We start from the raw sequence: 20,061 nt of genomic DNA, 5'->3' as shown, positions 1-20,061 counted from the left end.
ATAAGGATAAAAAAGGTATAAAAAAGACAAAAACATGAATTATTAAACTCTGTCATTCTTGAATCATTGTTTGTCCTCAAACAACTAGTTCACATAGGAAGTCTAAGGACAAATACATTTTTATAAGAATTATGATACATGGATGTATGAATACTCGTTCAAAATCCACAAGACAGTTAATCTAAGTTTTACGTCTTTTAAGGCTCACATAACTAAAGGTTCTTACAAAAGCATTTTATTAATTCCTTCCTCAAATATTAAATTCTCTCCATAAGGTTGAATGTCTGATTTTCCTATATGTGGTATGTTGTGATTAAAATTCAAGCAAGTACAACATGTACACAAAAACTGCGGATTTATAATCCATATTTTTTTTTTCATATGTAGTGTCCTCAACAACGTAATCAAATAGATTGCGGGTATTTCATGTTGAGGTTTATGCGAGATACTCTTGCTTTGGGCCGATTAAAGATTCCCACCGATGTATGTATTTCTAACTTATGAGTTATTTTTATATTTACACATATCTCATATAATTAAATAGTTGGAATTAATTCAAAATATGTTATATTATTATGTAGTACTTTGATGAATTCAAGTGTGCATTTTATACAAAGGATCAAGTGGACGAAATCAAAGAGGAGTGGTGTCAATTCATGATAAAGCTCAATGTTTGTTCATAAATTTGTGTAATTAATGTGTACATTTGTAGTATATGTTATGACTTGTAAATGTGTACATAAATTTGTATATATTTTGATACATTTAAGGCAAAATTGGTTTGAATTGGTGTATATATATATATTTGTTAGCCAAAAATTGGTAGAAAAAAAGGTCAAAATGGCTTATATAAAATGTGATAATTGTCTGTCAAAATCTGGTTGAAAACAGGTAGAAATTCTGGTTTATAAACCTGGAAAAAATGTGGTTTAAAACAAAAGCTTCAAAAATTTTCGTATACCTTAGACAGCGCTTTTGTAAAAAGCGCTGTCTAAGGGGGGGATTAGAAAGCGCTTTAGGCAAAAACGCTGTCTAAGGGGGGGGGCTTAGACAGCGCTTTTTGAAAAGCGCTGTCTAAGGTATACCTAAAAAAATTAAAATAGGAGGGTCTTAGAAAGCGCTTTTGGCCAAAGCGCTGTCTAAGGGGGTGGGGCTTAGACAGCGCTTTTCAAAAGCGCTGTCTAAGGTATACCTAAAAAATTTAAAATAAGAGGGTCTTATAAAGCGCTTTTGGCCAAAGCGCTGTCTAAGGGGGGGGGCTTAGACAGCGCTTTTAAGATTTAAAAAAGCGCTGTCTAAACCTTTAGCAGCGGAGGTTTAGACAGCGCTTTAAAGCGCTGTCTAAGGCTAAAAAAAGCGCTGTCTAAGGTCTTGTTTGTTGTAGTGAGACTAGTTGACTACACTGAATGCTACTCAAGTATTCTATTGATCTTTGAACCCTTAATAATTCTTATACATGAATGCATTCATTTCTCTTATTTTTATTTCAATAGAGTTCATGTTACCTTGATTGGTACAAGATTCAAGTCTAAATTCATAGATTGATCCACAATAAAATATAAAGAGTTGACTTATATATTGTTTTGTATAATGTATTGCAAAGATGTAATTTCAGTTGTCGATGCGAAAATATTTTCAATGAATAAAATTTTTGGCAACTAAATTTATCTGTTTTCTTCTTCTTTGGGATAAAATCATTTTTACAACAACTGTACATTTGACATATGCTACAAAAAACCTCTTATTTTGTAGTGTAAATGAGAACGAAATTAAGTCAAATTGGTGAGTTTTTTTTAATAGCAAAGTCGGAACCATATATTAATAAAATAAAAGGTTACAAAAGGAAGAAAAGAACATAGAGCTTAAGTAGTGCCTAAGAGCAGGAAACACGCCAAAAGGCCAAAATGAAACAAGAACAAAAAGAAAAGAGAGGAAACCCACTAAAACACACCAAGCCAACTGGAACAAAGATCCAAGCTATCTAGAAAGGCACAATTGACACCCAAAGAGAGATGAAATCACTTCTCTGTAGTAGTGAAAACACGACCACCTACACAAAATGAAAGGATGGCAGTTGGACATCAGTATACCACTAATAGCCAAGTCAGTTGAGCGGGTCCCACTCCCAATCTAATAGAGTACCGTCAAAATCCAAAACGTGGGAATGTACCCATTTCCACGCCAAAATAATAATTGTAGGCATCCAATGATTAACCGACAATCTTTCTCTATAAAACAAAACATTATTCCTCATTTTACAAATAGTCTAAACCACTTAATGTCAAATTGAGACCACACCTAAAGAATGTGACTTACCGAGATCTAGACCCTGAAACAACTCGAATACGCCTAATAACGATCGTGGAAGGGGACCAGGACGACCCAACCACAGGAAAAACTCTATACCAAATAGTCGAGGCTACCTCAAAGAAGACAAAAAGATGTTCAGTCGACTTAACTTCCTCAACATACACAACACACCCCGCATTTGCATAAACCATAAACGATTTTCTACCTCAAAAGATCCTGCTTAGTCAACAACTTATTCTGAAGAGAACACGACAATTTTGGAAGGCGCTCAACTCTTCCACCCTGGTTAGACTCCGCAAAATCATGTCTTACCTACTCCAAACCCAAGAGTCGTCTCAGTCAACCCTACACCCGTAATGAAATCGAACAAGACCCGAAAAACTCCTCGCAAATGAGGAAAGGTCGCCTCCACAAATTTCAAACTCAGATATCCCCTCCCAAAAATCCAAAAATCAACCACCAACACTTTTGTTCCGATATAAGAAAATTTTGAGATATTGATTAATTTGAGGTATTGTCACTATTAAATCATATTTGAGAATAACTCACTACTTACTCCTGAAATAATGGCACATACAATTTATAAACTTAAGAAGCTTGATTTAACTTTAATTAAAATGTTACAACAAAGAGAGTTTCCAAGGAACTTGCTCAGTATTAAAGCAAGCAAACAAGAACTACTACATACACTTCAGGTGAGTCTGTTTTTAACAGCTTACAGTTTCCTCATATCACCGACAAAGAATTTATCAAAATGATCATCAATTAACCATTTTAAAAAATACAAATAATATATGAAAACTAATGAAATAATTGTCAAATATAGCATGCCATTATTCTTTCTTTGTCCTTATTCTTTTAGCCATGAATTTACGTATTCTGTCCAATGCAATTTCCAGAGTTTGTTCACTCATATTTGCAAAACACACTCTGAACCAACCTGCTTCTGAACAATGACAAGAACACCCTGGTGATATATTCAATCTCACTTCTTTCAATATCTCATTCCAAAGTTCTAATTCACCTTCCTTACTTGTCTCCTTCAAAAGTGGACTCATATTCATCCAACAAAACAATCCTGCATTCCCTTTCAAACACTCTATTCCAACACTTCTCAAACCTTCTACTATCATTTCATATCTCTTCTTCAATCTCTCTCTATTAATATTAATGTACTTTTCTGTAAACTCCTTGTCTGATAACATATTAGCCAAAAACTGTTGTGTTTGTGAGGATATTAAAGTAAAACTCGACATTCTTCTTGCTGTTGTCACAACCTTATCATTGTATGAGTAAACTGTTCCAACTCTGAAACCAGGTAGACCGAGGTCTTTTGAAAGACTGTAAACAATGTGAACTCTTTCGGCACCTTTGTAACTACGAGCTTCGAGAATTTCAGCTACGCTTACGAACTCATTGGAAGAAAAGACTGAGCCTGAGTAGATTTCGTCGGAGATGAGGTGGATGTTTTTTTCTGTCACAAAGTCAAGAATCTCTTCTAGAACTGAACGTTGAATTGTTATACCTAAAGGGTTTGAAGGGTTTGTTATGAGTACTCCACTCACTTTCATGTTCATTGATTGAGCTTCTTCGTAAGCAGCTTGTAAAGCTTGTGGTGTAATTTGGAAATTGTTAGAACTGTTGCAATGAATTGGTACTATGTTTACACCAGTTCTCCACCTTAAATCTCTATCAAACCTATAAAAGTGCAACAAAAAGATAAGTATACAAATTATATATAGTTCAAGAATTTGCATGGTTGCATGGTGTAGATTGTTACCCAGGATAGTAAGGAGTAGGAACAAGCAAAGCATCTCCAGGATTAGCAAGAATGAAGGTTAAGAGCTCATTGGCAGCCGTTGCACCAGCAGTAATGACAATTCTTTGTGGATCAAATATGGCTCTACTGCCTCTTATTTGTTCCATGAAGGCTGCCATTGCAGTTCTAAAGGATATAAGACCATGATAGTCTTGAAATAATGCATTCTCTCTAAAACCTTTATAATCCTCAGGGTGATCTTTCAAGTATTTTTCTACCAAATCAAACGAAACCTGGAAAAAGTACATTATTAATTAGATTTACTTGAATAGAACTATAAATATTAAGTTGAAATGAATGATATTATATTAATATGGACATACTTGATTCTCTGCTAATCCCATTTGTATAACGCCAGAAGAGTTGGTTAAGTCATGATAAGGGTTTTCATCATAGGCTTTCCATCCAGCAAAGTAAGGTGAGTTTTCACCATGAGTATCAGAAATTGCAATATTTGAAAGCTGAACACGTTGTTGTTGTATCTCAAGACCCATTTTAGTTAGGAATTGAATTCTGTTAGTAAGAGTAAGAAAGAAAGAAAGAAAGAATATTATGGAAGAGAGAGAGAGTAGATTGATTGAATTGATTTGAGATTGTGAAAGAAAAGTGAGTTGTATATATAGAGTTTGAGAGTACACATAAAAGTACCGCAGTACTATAGGAAAAATAAAAAAGATTCAATTATTATAGTTATGCATATTTTACATTGTACTGGTTTTTACAGAAATGGATTTATCTGATGTTGACGGGATGCATGTGACAACTGTACTTTGCCAGATCACGCGGAAAATATGTGGTTTGATCCATAATATAGTTGAATTAATGGATTAATTCATGTTTAGAATATAGAAATAATGTTATAAGTGTGATTATTATACTGTTGTTAATGTTGAAGTGGTTGATGAGTAGTACTCAAAATGAAGGAATTTTGATGTTGTGTGTTCCTATGATTTTAATTACAGGAGAAACTTCAAAAATCCGTTTGCGGTAAGAAGAAGAAGAATATGATTAGGGCATTTAAGATGCGAAAGCGTGTGGGGATTTTGGGGAGAGATTTCTTAAATGAAGTGAAGCAAAGATGAAAATGATATATTGAAAAGATTGAAAAACAGTTTAAATTCTTTAGTGATATTCTGACCTACCTACCCCACATTACAACCACGCGCTTTTGACTCAGAAGAAATATAGGATGATGCCATTAACAAAACAACACTAGTTCTTTATTTCAATTTTTGGAACATCCTTACCTATATATCCTTTCAACTTCATTTCATTCAAACAGTAGTAATTAATTAACATATTTGCAATTATTAGACATGATTTATGAAATATGACTGACTCATGTTGATTTATTTTTTCCTTATTTATTCTCGGTCAATTAGCCTTTTTAATATTATTGACAAATGAATAAGGAATTCCATATGTTAATTGAGATTAATAGTAAGAAAATTATCATTATAGCTTAGCATAAGGTTTGTATCTTATTCTCAAAGAAGGCATGGGCATTAGGTTATTTAGAGACATCAATGATTAAGTTTGCATCTATTAAGGAAATCAACAAGTTCCTCCTCAACAGTGGGGTAAATCTCCCAGACTTTCTCAACATAGTCTGACTCATTGATTTTCTCAGCATAGTCTGACTCAGAAACTTCCAATTTCCACGTCGGAGCTCTTAGTAGCCTTGACCGTTAAACATTTGAGTGGTTCAACATAGTTTTCATCTTTGATTTGCAAATGGTCGAAATCCACTTGATTGGAGCTTTAGCCTTATCAACAAACTTTAGTCTTCCCTCGTTCAGTGCTCCTAGCACCAAATCCACGAAAAGGACATAATGAGAGGTCTTATGACCCAGAAAGTTATGAAAATTACAAAATCCTTTTTTCTTCTGTTGCTCTAAAGGTAGCATTTTTAGTCCCTTAGGGACTATGATTTGGTCATAAACGATTTGGTCATAAACAACAAACAGGTCAAAAGTCTTGTCGCACATAGTTACGTCGAAAGTGTATGTTTTGACGATAAATGTAACACCCGAGGCCGAAGATGGCAGAGAGTTGTTACATGTAACACTCGAGGGCTAGGGAGTGGTTGTCGATGTACGAGGTATGACAATGAGACACTTCTAGCAGCTTATAGGGAAAAACCAAATTCGCGTCAGAATGAGAGGGATCTTGAGCTTGTGCAAGTATGGGACTACATGATTGAAGGAAGGCTTATAAGGATTAATTGGTACTACCTATATCAATAAGATGCGTCTTCTTTTCGATAACCTAACAAATAAGAACTCCATAGTTAAGCGTGTTTGATTTGAAGTAGTATTTTGAAGGGTGACCTTTTGGAAAGTTTCTCGGAAAGTGTGTGAGTGAGGACAAAGCCTGCTAAAAAGACTCATGTTGGTTTGTGGGGTCAGTCGGTAGTCCTAAAAGTAGTATGAGGCGTTATAAATGGTATCAGAGTCAGACCTCTCCCAATACGATGTGGTTCGAGGATGAACCAAGCGAAAGTTGGTAAGCATGTAATACCAGAGGACGAAGAGGAGAAAAGTGGTTACATGTAACACTCGAGGGATAGGGAGTGGTTGTTGGTATACGAGGCATGGAAATGAAATACTCCTAGCAGCTTCTAGGCAAAAACTCAATTCACATCGGAATGAGAGGGATCATGAGGTTGTGCATGTATGGGACTACATGGTTAAACGAAGGCTTATAAGGATTAAATGGTACTACTCATACCAACAAGATGCATCTTCTTTTCAGTAGCCTAACAAATAAGAACTCCATAGTTAAACGTGTTTGACTTAGAGTAGTATTTGAATGAGTGACCTTCTGGAAAGTTTCTCGAAAAGTGTTTGAGTGAGGACAAAGCATGCTAAAAATATCCGTGTTAGTTTGTGTGGTCAGTCAGTAACCCTGAAAGTAGTATGTGGCGTTACAATAAACTTCTCATTTTTTGGTTCGACCGAATTCATTTTTTCGGACGGTTTCAATAGTTTACAAACGTAAGGAGGTCAAGGCTTAGGTTATGCCACGTTTACGTCATACTCTTCGACCTCCTCGTATCCTACATCATATTACTGGTCTCTCTCATTTGCCTATATATAGATAACTTTCTATTTATTATGGAATTTACTCGTTCTATCCTTCTCGGCCTTCATACGTTCGACCTGTCGAACCCTATCAGCCAACTGAGCCATTTTTGTCAAGTACTGGGTATCTAGTTTCTTTCTAATAGAATAGTCTAGACCCTCGGTGGCCATCTTGACTAGTTCATGTTCAGACACTTGGGTAAAGCATCTTTCCTTTCAACATCCTGAACCTATTTAGGTAATCATCGATTGACTCAGGCGCCTTACGCCTTATACTAGCCAATTCTTTGAGACTAATCTTCTACTTCCCCATATAAAAATTCTCATGGAACACTCTCTCCAATTGGTTCCAATTATATATGGAATGAGGAGGGAGTGCCGTGAACCATGCAGAGGCATTTTTATTTAGTGAATTTGAGAAAAACCTCATTTTCAAATTCTCAATTTCGATATATCGCCTGCTTCAGTTTGGTATCGAGCGATATGTTCGACAGTCGATTCACTTGTGTCTCCTGCAAACTTAATAAATTTAGGGACTTTCCACCCCTTATGGTGTTTTGCTTGCAACACATATTCAAACAAAGAAGACACAAAATTTGGCCTATACAATCCTACATTAAGGCCATTCTAGGAAAAGATGTTTTCAACTATGTGGTATAAATTATTTTCCCCCATTATGGTATCTTGTCAAACATTCTTGACTACCTCCTATGCATCTTGGTTCCTACCCATATAACTATCCATAGGTTAACTTGACATATACGTTATTCTCCTTCCCAAGTACAGGGGTTTGACAGGTCGAGGTCTTTCTTGTTATTGTTGCCCTTGATTAATATGAGCAACCCCATTGTCAGGTATCCTTATTGGCATGGCTAGCACAATTTGAGGAATTAGATGTGCCTGGGCCTGAGAGGAGCTGAAAAAATCGGCTATTTGACCCATTTGATTGGTCAGTAATTGGTAACTTTGGTTAGTGTTCTGAATTAAGGGATTGAACATTGTACTAATTTTCTGAGTAAGCATATTAACTATCTCGTGGTTACTTTCATCCATTTGTTTCCTTATGGACAACATGGAATTCGTTGTTAGGAAGACGTGTTTGAGAGAGCAAACGCAATCCCTCCATGTTGTGTCGCTCGACCAGGGTTTCTAATGGCAAGCCATGACACCACGTATGGATTTAAAGGAGGCGATATTGTAGCATTATTATTTTCATACATTGAAGTGTTACTATGTAATCCTACCATTATCTCATTTGGCATACCATAAGGGGAATCCCTCGAAACCAATGGAATCGTAAAAGCTGGCTTATATGAAGGCCTAAGATCTCCTATAGGAGTGCGTGTGGGCCTGGGAGTAGTTGGAATGCTTGTTACCACGGGAAATGCAACCACTACCCCTGGCATCGATGATGCACTCGTTACCGAGGTGAGGATAGGTTCATTAGTCCCTATGGGATTTGTGTTCTTTATGGTTCCAACTGTCGACGCGACAGACTGTTCAATATCTTGAGCGTTAGTTTTGGGGAGTGAGGTGTTCTAATGATGAACCATTTAGACTAAATTTCTACCACTCCTCAAGCACATAAAAGTCTATATGCATGACATCCTTCAAAATCAAAGTCTTTCTGGTTGTGCGAGCATCTCATAACAACACTTTCTTATCTTCAATATTCGTGTATATTTTGAACATAACAAGATCATAACATACATGACAAAAGGAGTCAATATCTATCCACCAACCATCAGATCCCACAAACATGTTCATTTCAGTGAGCATATCAATAAATTGCTTATCACTCGGGTTAACTTGTGCATTAAGGGCAACACTGGGTTTTGGCCTACTTCTACATCTCTTTGTAATATGACCTGATTTTCCATAGTTGAAATAAGAGAAAATACGAACGTCATTTCTTTAAGGTGGTGGTTGTTTCCTAGCTATTGGATCAAATGAGGCCCTTGAAGGATTCCATTTTTTCATCAATTCACAATATCGCAGTTCCGATTCTTTAACAGTTTGCCAAATGGATTCAAAGCTGCACAAAATTTCTTTTTGTTGTTTAAAACAACCAATAATTTTTCTTTTTCATCTTGTCTCTAAGACTTATTTGATTCATAATCGAATAATCAGACTCTCAACTAAATATTTTTGTGGCAAAGAATTTTTTTAAAATCTTTCCAACTAGGGTAAGTTTGTCAATAATAAAAAACAATTTGAAATTGTTCATCTAAAGACATACCTTTAGTGATTGACTCGTGAGAAACATTTTATAGTTTGTGACATGAAGCTTCCATAGACATTTCATTTATTGTCTAATACTTCAGGTAGCAACGAACATGATACTTTTTTGCTCCAGCCTCTTCGATATCATACTCATTTTTCAAAGCTTCCTAAACTTGTTTTGTAGTATCACAACTACTATAATAATCATAAAAATCATTTGTGAGTCCATTCAAAATATGATTTTTATAGAGATAATCATTCTCTTTTCATAAGGAGATTCATTTCTTCAGATGTAAATCATTTTCTTTAATCTATGCAGGACATTCATATTCATCAAAATTAAGTGTTACATTTGAGTCCACAAATTTTTTACCTGTTAGTTCGCTTGTTTGATCCAAAATGAACAATATGAATGTCATCGATCAAAATGTTAGCAACCTTTTTAGAGTTAAGACAAATCGATTTTTTGTTGTCTGCGTTTGAAGTGACTTCCCTCATACATGAATGGTTTAAAGTGACTTCCCTCAAACTTGAAAAGTTTTTCAGAGACAACAACCGCAAAAGTACGAATACTTTCTTCGATACTTATGGCAGTTTTAAAAAATCTTAAAATTGTTGTTTTACGATTTTGGAAAAATTGACATTTAAGAAATTATCGGGTTGAGTCGTAGACTAGGTCACTCTCTTTAAGAGGTTTGATAACACTGTCCAAAGTTATGCAAATCAGTCACTTAACCACGATGTCTCCAACATAAAACAGTGAAGTTCTATATTGTATGATTACTGATGACATGGTAGATAATCGATTTAGAAATACACCATGTGATCGTATAAAAATTAATCGAATATGGTATAAATATCACTCGTAGTATCTGATATAAATCTCACTCATAATAATTTTTTAAACAATGAGAAATTCAAATAATTCAACAATGGTTGTTTGACTTCTCAATAATTTCTCAAACAAGGAGAAATTCAAATAATTCTCCAAAGAGAATCCAAAGAAAAATTGGTAATTTTTTAACTCGAACTAGGAGAAATTCAAAAAATCCTCTAAAGAGAATTCAAGAAAATATTCAAAAAATTCAACGAGTGGAAATAAATGTGAAGAAATTTGAGCTTTGACAATTAGAAAAAATACATAGCAAAGAGAATGAGGAAGAAAAAACTTAAAAAACTTTTGATGTATTTTAGAATGAAACATGTACGTTCTAATGAAGTATGCTAGCCAACGAATGTATTTTAAGCAATGTGAAACTTAGAGTTTTTCAATTAACACATAAACTTACATATTTTTTAATAACTTTTTAATAATGTGTGACTTAATTTCTTCAAATTCATCTTCATATGAAAATATTAACATGTTCCAACACTTTATATATTCACATGTTATAAAATTTAAGTTTTTATATAATTAAAAAAAATATTTTAGACATTTAAAAAAAATTAAAAGTTAAAAACTAATTTTATTAAATATTTTAATATGAATGTTAAAAGTATTAAAATCAGATTTCCGACATATTTTAAATAATAAATTTAGTTAAAATCATATTAATATTTATAATTAAGTTATTTTTAGTCAGATTTAGATAAGAATATGAATATAAGTGGAATAATTAGCTAAACATTATAAATATGATTTTCTTTAAACATCCCACAATTATATGTAAAGCAATGATGAGATGAATATGCTTCATCATAAGAAGATTGTGAAGTTCCACATCATCTTAAAATCTATGTGCTAGAGAGATCAACTATCCATTTTATATATTTAGAGAATTAATTAAGTATGATGAATCTTAATGCAAGGAAAGGATAACACAGCTGGAGGGATCATACATGATGATTATGACTTATGACCTTATTTGGGTCTGTAGGGTTAAGTATCTTACAAAGAGCTCATGAGATATGTTTCTTGTTTTGTTTATTTTTTGAGGAAATTATTTAATATTTATTTATTTAATTTGTTGGTTTTCAAATGGAGTTATAGTCGTGGACGTATATTGATAGATCCATACAAACTTTAAGAACTTTATTAAATGGGAAATTCATATCAATGAATACATAAACAAATAAATAAATATTTTTTTTTATAAAAATTTAGCATCTTCCTCGAAATCTTAAAATTCTTAAAATGAACCAATATATTGGCCCCCCCAAGAAGAAGAGGAGGGGTGTTAATCAAGTACGGCCCCTGTACCACGTGAACATACAACTACTACGGCCTCCGTACTTAATTAAAACACTCTGTTAAAATATTTATTTGTTTTTTTAATATTAAATTATTCATAATTTCTTAGGTGTATTTATTATTATTATTATTATTAATTTATATTAAAATGTAAAAAAAAATTAAATGTATTTATATGTAAATCATAATGTAGTAATAATCATATAAATTATGCATATTAATTATTTTACTAACTTTTTTAATATATATATATATATATATATATATATATATATATATATATATATATATATATATATATATATATAAAAGATTCAAATTAAAATTATGCATATCATTTAAAAAAAAATATTGGATAGCATTTTTTTTATTTTGTATATTTTATTGTTGTATAATTAATTACTAATATTTATAAAATTAAAAATTTTAAAAATATTAATATTATAATTTTAAATAAATTATTTACACAATTTAATTTAAATTTACCAATAAAATAATATTAAGAACTTTTTTACAATTAAATAAAAAATAAGATTCACATTTATTTAATCCAATAAATAATACAGAATAATAATGATTGCAGGATCTAAGCTGACATTTTAGAATAATAGTGGTTGAATAATCAGTGTAGTATTTGTTTGGAATTTCACTAAGTGAACTTCACTTGGTGAGTTGAGAGTTATTAGGAATGAAGTAAATGGAAATAGAGCATAAGAAGAAATATAATAGCAAGGAATATATATATATATATATATATATATATATTATATATATATATATATATATATATATATATATATATATATATATATATATATATATATATATATATATATATATAGTGAATCAAAAGAGTAAGTGAACTTTAATTATAATTTTTATTTTCATTTCATTCCAATATTTCAGTATTTACTTTCTTACCTTATATATAATTTATTTTCTTCAGTTTCTACCTACAACTACAGACTACAAAGTCTCCCAATCACAACAACACATTGAACGTAAAGAAAAGAGGCAGACATGAGAAAAATAGTATAGTTGTGTACGAAACACAAGATTTTGTTTGAGTACGTACTTTCCTATATCCAAACATGGCCAGGCAATATACAGCAAATAAAATGAAACATGAATTTATTTTAAATACATTTCCCATTTTATAGTTAGTGTTGTTCAATCAAATAACGTCACCATCATCATGTGTCAATATCTTGGCCCTCCACTTTTGAGTTTTGAAACTTGTTAGCTGTAAGATCTCCTATCGCACGTACTCAATGATTTCTTTAAGACCATCAAATTCAGAATACGAACGTACTTTTGTGTCGGAGGAGACCCCAATGAAGCACTCATGTAAACTTCCTTCCTTTATCTACAATTGACCATTGCTAGTCATTTTCACATCTTATTCAAACTTCAAAATACTAGTATAATAAATCTCACTTCTAAGATGGATCATTCATACATATATCTATCATTAGGTATTCAGAACGGGTGGGTCGGAAACAATTTTCACTTTCTTTGTATTTATATTTGAATATTTAAATATTTTTTAGTCTATTTTAAAAGAATTAAAACTCAAATTCGAATTTTATATATATATATATATATATATCAAACTATGACTAATTACTTAGCATTTAAATGTTGATAAATTGAGTTCTAAATATAATAACCGAAGGTAAGGGGGTTACTGTTAACTTGCTATTCAGCATGGAATCACTTTCAATGCTTTCATTCAATAGTTTTGTCAACAGAAAAAGCTTTCCAATCAATAATGCTAAATTTGTTTTATCTAGAAGAGGAGGGAATCTAGCAAAAATATACGTGCACTTGTCTACCTATAATTCTATTATAATACTAACAAATAAAATTGATAAAAATATATCTTTTCAGCTCTTTATATGATACTAGTTTTAACTCTACGGATAAAACTGTTAATTTATGAGATTTTTTAAAATTAAGGTATAATTTTGAAGGCCTCAAAATTTAAAATTTAAATTTTTTTAATTAATAAACTCTAAAATCATAATTTCCTAATTAAAAGTCTTCAAAATTACTAGGCAAAATATTTTTTTAATCTCTTAATTGTTTTTCTTGTTAGATTGATCTTTTAACTTTTAAAACGTGTAATGATAGACATTTTTGTCTAATTAACAACGAAAAAATTTAAAAATTAATATCTAAATTTGTCGCTAATTAAATAAAAAAAATAGTAATATGATGCATTTTAAAAGTTAAGAGATTAATCTGATACGAAAAAATAATTAAGAGAAAAAAATGGTATTTTGCAAATTTAAATTAGAAAAATTAGACATTAAAGTCTCAAGTTTTTCACTCAATTGTTTTTTATTCTAAAATATATTTTAAAAGATAATTTTGAAATTTTGAAATTAAATTTCAATAAAAATATATTTTTAAATGTTATCTTATTAAAAAGAATATTCAGAATTCTATTTTTTAATATTTGTATTTTTTTTCCCATAAAAATATAAACATTTGGTTCCAAGCAATTTATAAAAAAAAAAAAGTCTTCAACCCCTTTACTTAGACATCGTATAAATAATAATATTAAGAGGCTAGAGTAAAATAAATACTCATTCAATAGAGATTTAAATATAAAGGACAAAATAGAAGATTTATTAATATTTAAAAAAAAATTACACTTATACATATATATATATATGACTTCAATTTCCTATTATCAGTATAATGATTTTATTAATGAATAATTTATAAATATTTTTTAAAAAAATTAAAATCTTGAAGTGTACTTTGATATGGGAAGTTTTTTTTATTTAAATAATCATCTTTTTCAAATTAAATACTAAAATAATCTATTTTTCAAATTAATTACCGAAATAATCATCTTTTATTGTTGATGCGGCAGTTGAACTAGCGCATATAATTCGTATTTAAAGGAGACACCCAAGTCATTGGCGCATGCATACATTGCAAATGAGCGTAGGCGCCATCGCCAATGGCTTAGGTGAATGCATGCCTTGAAGCCACATGCATTGGCGCATGCATACACTATATCAGTATATGCACTAATGCATGTGGCGTATGCACTTTCCATTTTTTTATGATAAATTTTAAATTTTAAATTTATAATTAATTAAATTAAATACTTAAATTAAAAATTATATCATATTATAAAGTAAAAATACATAAAATTAACAAGAAAATCAATGACCCGCCCGATTGAAATGCCCCATGTTTCACATTCATGTGTGTTAGCCTGTCTTCGAGGTCTCTCACGATTCCCCTGAGGTGTTTGGGGTCTTTGAGTGCTGACATGATGCAATGGTGGGTGGTGTGAAGGTCTGACGGTATTTGATAGATTTGTCATCATTTGTCGCCAATAGTTGGGGGGTTGTTGCCAACGGCACTTCCGTATTTGAGTTCGGTTCCCATGTTGTCGTAGTTTGGTCGTTGTGGTTGAGTGGATTATGGACGGTATGGTTACCCGAATTAGGACATTGAATCGTTTTGGAAACGAAACAATGGTTCTTGCGGTGTACTAAAGTCAAACAATAGTTGGATGTTGTGGCGATGGGATGTTTGGGTGTTCATTGGTGGGGGCACTACGCCAAAAATGACTTTTAACAGCGCATCTTAGACAGCGCTTTTAAAAGAAAGCGCTGTCTAAGGTTAAAATTAAAATAAAACACGGAAAATGTTCCAAAAAATAATGAAAGCGCTGTCTAAGGGGGGGTCTTAGACAGCGCTTTCTAAAAGCGCTGTCTAAGACCCCCCCTTAGACAGCGCTTTTAGAAAGCGCTTTTAAATATAGACCTTAGTCAGCGCTTTTGATAAAGCGCTGTCTAAAGTCTTTAAATTAAAAATAAATTAAAACCAAAAGCGCTGTCTAAGGGGGGGGTTTAGAAAGCGCTTTTGGAAAGCGCTGTCTAAGGTCTAATTAAAATAAAATTTCAGACTCCATTTCAATTTTCGTTCTCTGTTCTTTTGTTTTCCCTCCTGCGAACGTTGAAACCCTATCAGCGAAAACCATAACAACAACTTCATCAAATAATGCAAAACTTTTAGCACTACGTGAGACAAATCGAGATTGCGTTTGGTTGAAATTCATAATTGAACACATATAACAAAACCCTAATCCTCTTTTTTCTTATCTTCTGTGTTGCGAAATCACCGCAATATCATCTGTAGTACTACCACCATGTCAAGTAACGAAGACGACCTCAATCTTCTCCTTTCTCTTCAAGACAAAGTTCCCGAAACCCCTCCTGCTTCTCCTTCACCGCGTAAGCCTCTCTTCACTTTCATTCATTCATCTCCACATTATGTCTTTAACCTAACATCAATCCATTCATTCTTATAATTGCAGTTGATTTTGATGGCGATGACGATGTTGTACCGCGGAGGGAGAGACCTGATATGTCCGTTTTCAAAGATGCAGTTCAGGATTGTCTTCTCGACCAACCCCCTAACCCTAACCCTAACCCTAACCCTAAACCTAAACCATACAACAAATCACTCGGCGACGATCCCCAACTTGACAAGTTCTCGGGTCTTCGCATAAGGTTCATTCCTTGCATTTGTTATTGCAATCTCAATAAATGTATATTGCATTGCTTTGCTTTGTATATGTTTATAATTTTGTTTTAATGTGCCAGGGATCAATGTTTAACACCAGCTGAGCTCAGGGAATCTGTTCAAGACATTCGCTTTGTTCGCCTACCGGTCATCAAGTAATCTTCTTCACCTCGTTTTCTACTTGTTTGTGTATAGTTTCAATCTTGTCTTTAGTTATAGTTTGCCTCCAAAACTAATTTGGACTAGTCAACATGCTTCTTACAATGCAATACTTTTGCTTTTTAGTTATGGGTTTATAGATATTATTGTTGAATATTAGTTTAATTAAGTTTGAAGTAATAAATCTCACATTTGATAGGTTTAAAATGTTCTGGTGTGAGTTATAAATGTTAAGTTGGTGAGATTAGTGTGTTTCCTGATGCCCGATTCTGATAGTATGTTATGGAAATTAGTTAAGTTACTGTTTGTTATTCAGTTCTAACTGTTTTGTACCAGCTTAGAGACTACATGTTAAGCCTTAGGAAATAGAATTGAGAGAGAAATGTTCATCAGCACATTGACATGGAGAAAATCAGAAAAAGTAAGAAAAATTGTGCATGATTTCTGAAGTGTATAATTTTTTCATTCATAGTGAATCATTCAAGTGGGTTTATGTCCCCTCCAGGTGTAGGAGTTCATCTCTGAACTGGGTAACCAAATTTTGCGTGTGTTCTTACAATTAATTTTTTCACATTCCTTGCTTTTCAAGCACTCGATTGGTTTTCAATCACTCGATTGGTTTTCAATCACTTAATCTGCATTAGTATTGTTCTTCATCAAGATTAAACTCAGTTTCTGCTGAGTCATGATCCTGACAATTATGGACCTTGTTTATCGATTGTGTGTATTCAGGAATTTGGTGAATGGGGATAATTTCTCTGGAAATTGGGTAACTGTTGGAGTGCTAACTGGGAAGGGGATTCAGAAAACAAGTTCAAATGGGAAGAGCTTTTGTATATGGAAAATTGGTTGTTTGGATGAAAACACTGTTCCTATTTTCTTGTTTGGAAATGCTTATCAGAGGAATTCCCAAGAGCAGGCAGGAACGGTCTTTGCATTCTTCAATTGTGGTGTTCGCAAGGATGCCAAGGTATAATTGTTGGGAGTTGGTTAGATTTTTTCAATAATTTTCTATGAGTTCTGCAATCTCTTTTATATTGTTTTTGCAGGGTAATGGCTTTTCTTTGAGTATATACTCCCCTAACCAAATTGTGAAGATGGGCACCTCTGTAGATTACGGAGTTTGCAAAGCGAAAAGAGCGGATGGGATGGCATGTACAATGGCCATAAATAAGTATGCAAATAAATTATGTATCTACTATCTTGTTATTTATTTTGATATGTTAAATGTGGAATTGCCACAGGGTTCTTTGTAACTGTGTCTCTGAACCTAATCATCATATATGCAATTTAGAAAAGGAGTAAGGAACAATCACACTTTTTCTCTATTTCTAGACACTTCTATAGATAGATTATCCCTTTGCTGAAATAAGTCTGATCTAAACATGTGGAATTTGACACTGGTTGGATTTGTAATTTTAAATCAGAGTGCTTGCACTTGTTCTGACATTTTTCTGTGAAAAATAAAACAAAAGAGGAGCGAATGTGAAAGGAAGAAAAAATTATACTGCACAAGGTGTTGTTTCAAAATGTGTACTGTATAAGTTGCAAGACACATTTGAAGAAAAAGATTCCCATGGGTTCAGTTCAGTTGAGAAAATTGAGTGCAGACTAGGTGAATCAATAGTTTAGATTTTTATGAAGTACATGCAGTTAGATAGCAATCTATGAATCAGAATCTACTTTGCATGATTCACATTTGCTATTCACGAGCACTATCAGCAGTAACATGGATCCACTTGCATGTAATACTTAGATTCCTGTTAAGCAGTTTTTTCAGAGTGTGCCATGTTTTATAATAGATTTAAAACTGTCTGGAAAACTAGAAGTCTTATATTGGTCATTTTTATACAAACAAAAATTAAACTTTCAAACGGAAAGGTCAATCTTGTTTTTAGAGTCCTGTTAAAGGGAACATAAAAGCATGATATCCATATTTATATTTGTTATATTATTTTATTAAATTTTCCTTGACGTTCCTGAATTATTATTCTGTTTCTGTTTCTTCAGACTCCAACTATTACTTTTCCATGTTTGTTTTCCTTACAATATGATACTAGTATATGTAATGACTTGTAAATGTGTACATAAATTTGTATATATTTTGATACATTTAAGGCAAAATTGGTTTGAATTGGTATATATATATATTTGTTAGCCAAAAATTGGTAGAAAAAAGGCCAAAATGGCATATATAAAATGTGATAATTGTCTGTCAAAATCTGGTTGAAAACAGGTAGAAATTCTGGTTTATAAACCTGGAAAAAATGTGGTTTAAAACAAAAGCTTCAAAAATTTTCGTATACCTTAGACAGCGCTTTTGTAAAAAGCGCTGTCTAAGGGGGGGATTAGAAAGCGCTTTAGGCAAAAGCGCTGTCTAAGGGGGGGCTTAGACAACACTTTTTGAAAAGTGCTGTCTAAGGTATACCTAAAAAAATTAAAATAAGAGGGTCTTATAAAGCGCTTTTGGCCAAAGCGCTGTCTAAGGGGGGGGGGGGGGGGGGGGGGGGGGGGGGGGGGGGGGGGGGCTAGGCTATAGACTGCGGTGGTGGTCGTGTATGGTTGTTAGTGGTTAGGGTTTGATTCCTAGATTTGAGTTTGGGTGTACATGATATGGTGATGGTGTGATGTTGGTCGTTGGGTTTGGGTGGGTTGATATTGTTCTTAGGTGGGGATTTGTTGTTGGGCGTTTGATGACGAAGCTCATTGGCGTGGATCAATCAAATACCTTAGCTCAGACACAAACGGTGGCATTGTAACTGACCTAAATCATGTCATATAATGTTGAGTTGGTCTAGCACCATGTATGACTGTTTCGTTTAAGATGTGTTACCGTCGATTCCTCTATTGACGACACATCTCTTTTGAAAAGTCTCTCCAGTCGGTATAATCCCATTGGCCATCGACTCTTTGTTGATGTCAATCTCTCAAACACATCGGAGGTTATGGAATTTGTTATTGCATGCCGAACTGTAGTTTTACATGGTCACTCTGGTGCATCTCCACAGTAGTGAACTGGACAACTGATGTTTTTGTTGTCCAAACTGCATCATCATCATGGTTAACCTGATGATCAAGACCCATATATGACCTCCAGATAAACTGTACAAGAATATGACATGATTAGATGATATGTAATTGGATAATTTTTTTTAAATCAAATGTAGAGTTGTGTAGTAGTATTATATCGTCTGGTCCAATGTGGTCTAAAAGATTGTGATAGACTACTACAACGTGTTTCAGACACCTGTTGTAGTTCATTCCTTTAACTTACCACCTATATCGAAAAGATTGGAAAATATTATTTACAGTTAGTTGTAGTATAAAGTCTAATAAATTAGATGATAACATTTTTAACTTACATTGTTGCAAAGGGGAATGTGAATGACTTCTCGTTGATAGGGGTGAGTGACGGCAGTCTTGACCAACCTCATGCTTGTAGCAAATAGGCGCAAGAATAAAACGTACAAGTATTTTTTTTGGCATTTTTACACAACGAACTATATAGATGGGACAAAACAGTTGAACCCCAACTATATGTGCTTACCTTATTTATGTTTCGTAACAACGAAAAATACATAATATTTACCGTATTACCAGTACTTTCAGGAAATCAAAATTACCAAATAGAATCATACTATAACACCGGGCTTTAATTATCTTTTCATACTTGGTAGATTCTTCGTTTAATGTTATACTTGACCAGAAGTCATAAGCCTTTG

General features: G+C 32.9%; 2 protein-coding genes across 2 annotated transcripts; one reads left to right on the top strand and one right to left on the bottom strand.

The window, feature by feature from the left end:
* Nucleotides 1-3,050: 3,050 nt before the first annotated feature.
* LOC127106170 (1-aminocyclopropane-1-carboxylate synthase 7) lies at nt 3,051-4,712 on the bottom strand. Its single transcript, XM_051043458.1, has 3 exons — nt 4,453-4,712; nt 4,091-4,362; nt 3,051-4,008 (listed from the first exon to the last, which is right to left on the bottom strand). The coding sequence occupies exons 1-3, from the start codon at nt 4,621-4,623 to the stop codon at nt 3,144-3,146; spliced, it is 1,308 nt and encodes a 435-aa protein (XP_050899415.1). The 5' UTR covers nt 4,624-4,712; the 3' UTR covers nt 3,051-3,143.
* An 11,091-nt stretch (nt 4,713-15,803) lies between these two features.
* Nucleotides 15,804-17,649, top strand: LOC127106207 (uncharacterized). Its single transcript, XM_051043502.1, has 5 exons — nt 15,804-15,888; nt 15,972-16,167; nt 16,261-16,335; nt 17,072-17,309; nt 17,389-17,649. Exons 1-5 carry the CDS (start codon nt 15,804-15,806, stop codon nt 17,593-17,595), a joined length of 801 nt encoding a protein of 266 aa, XP_050899459.1. The 3' UTR covers nt 17,596-17,649.
* The last annotated feature ends 2,412 nt before the right edge of the window (nt 17,650-20,061 follow it).

This window comes from Lathyrus oleraceus, chromosome 7, assembly GCF_024323335.1.
Source record: "Lathyrus oleraceus cultivar Zhongwan6 chromosome 7, CAAS_Psat_ZW6_1.0, whole genome shotgun sequence".
In the NCBI taxonomy this organism is placed as follows: Eukaryota; Viridiplantae; Streptophyta; class Magnoliopsida; order Fabales; family Fabaceae; genus Lathyrus; species Lathyrus oleraceus.
This window is presented reverse-complemented; position numbering and strand designations above follow the sequence as displayed.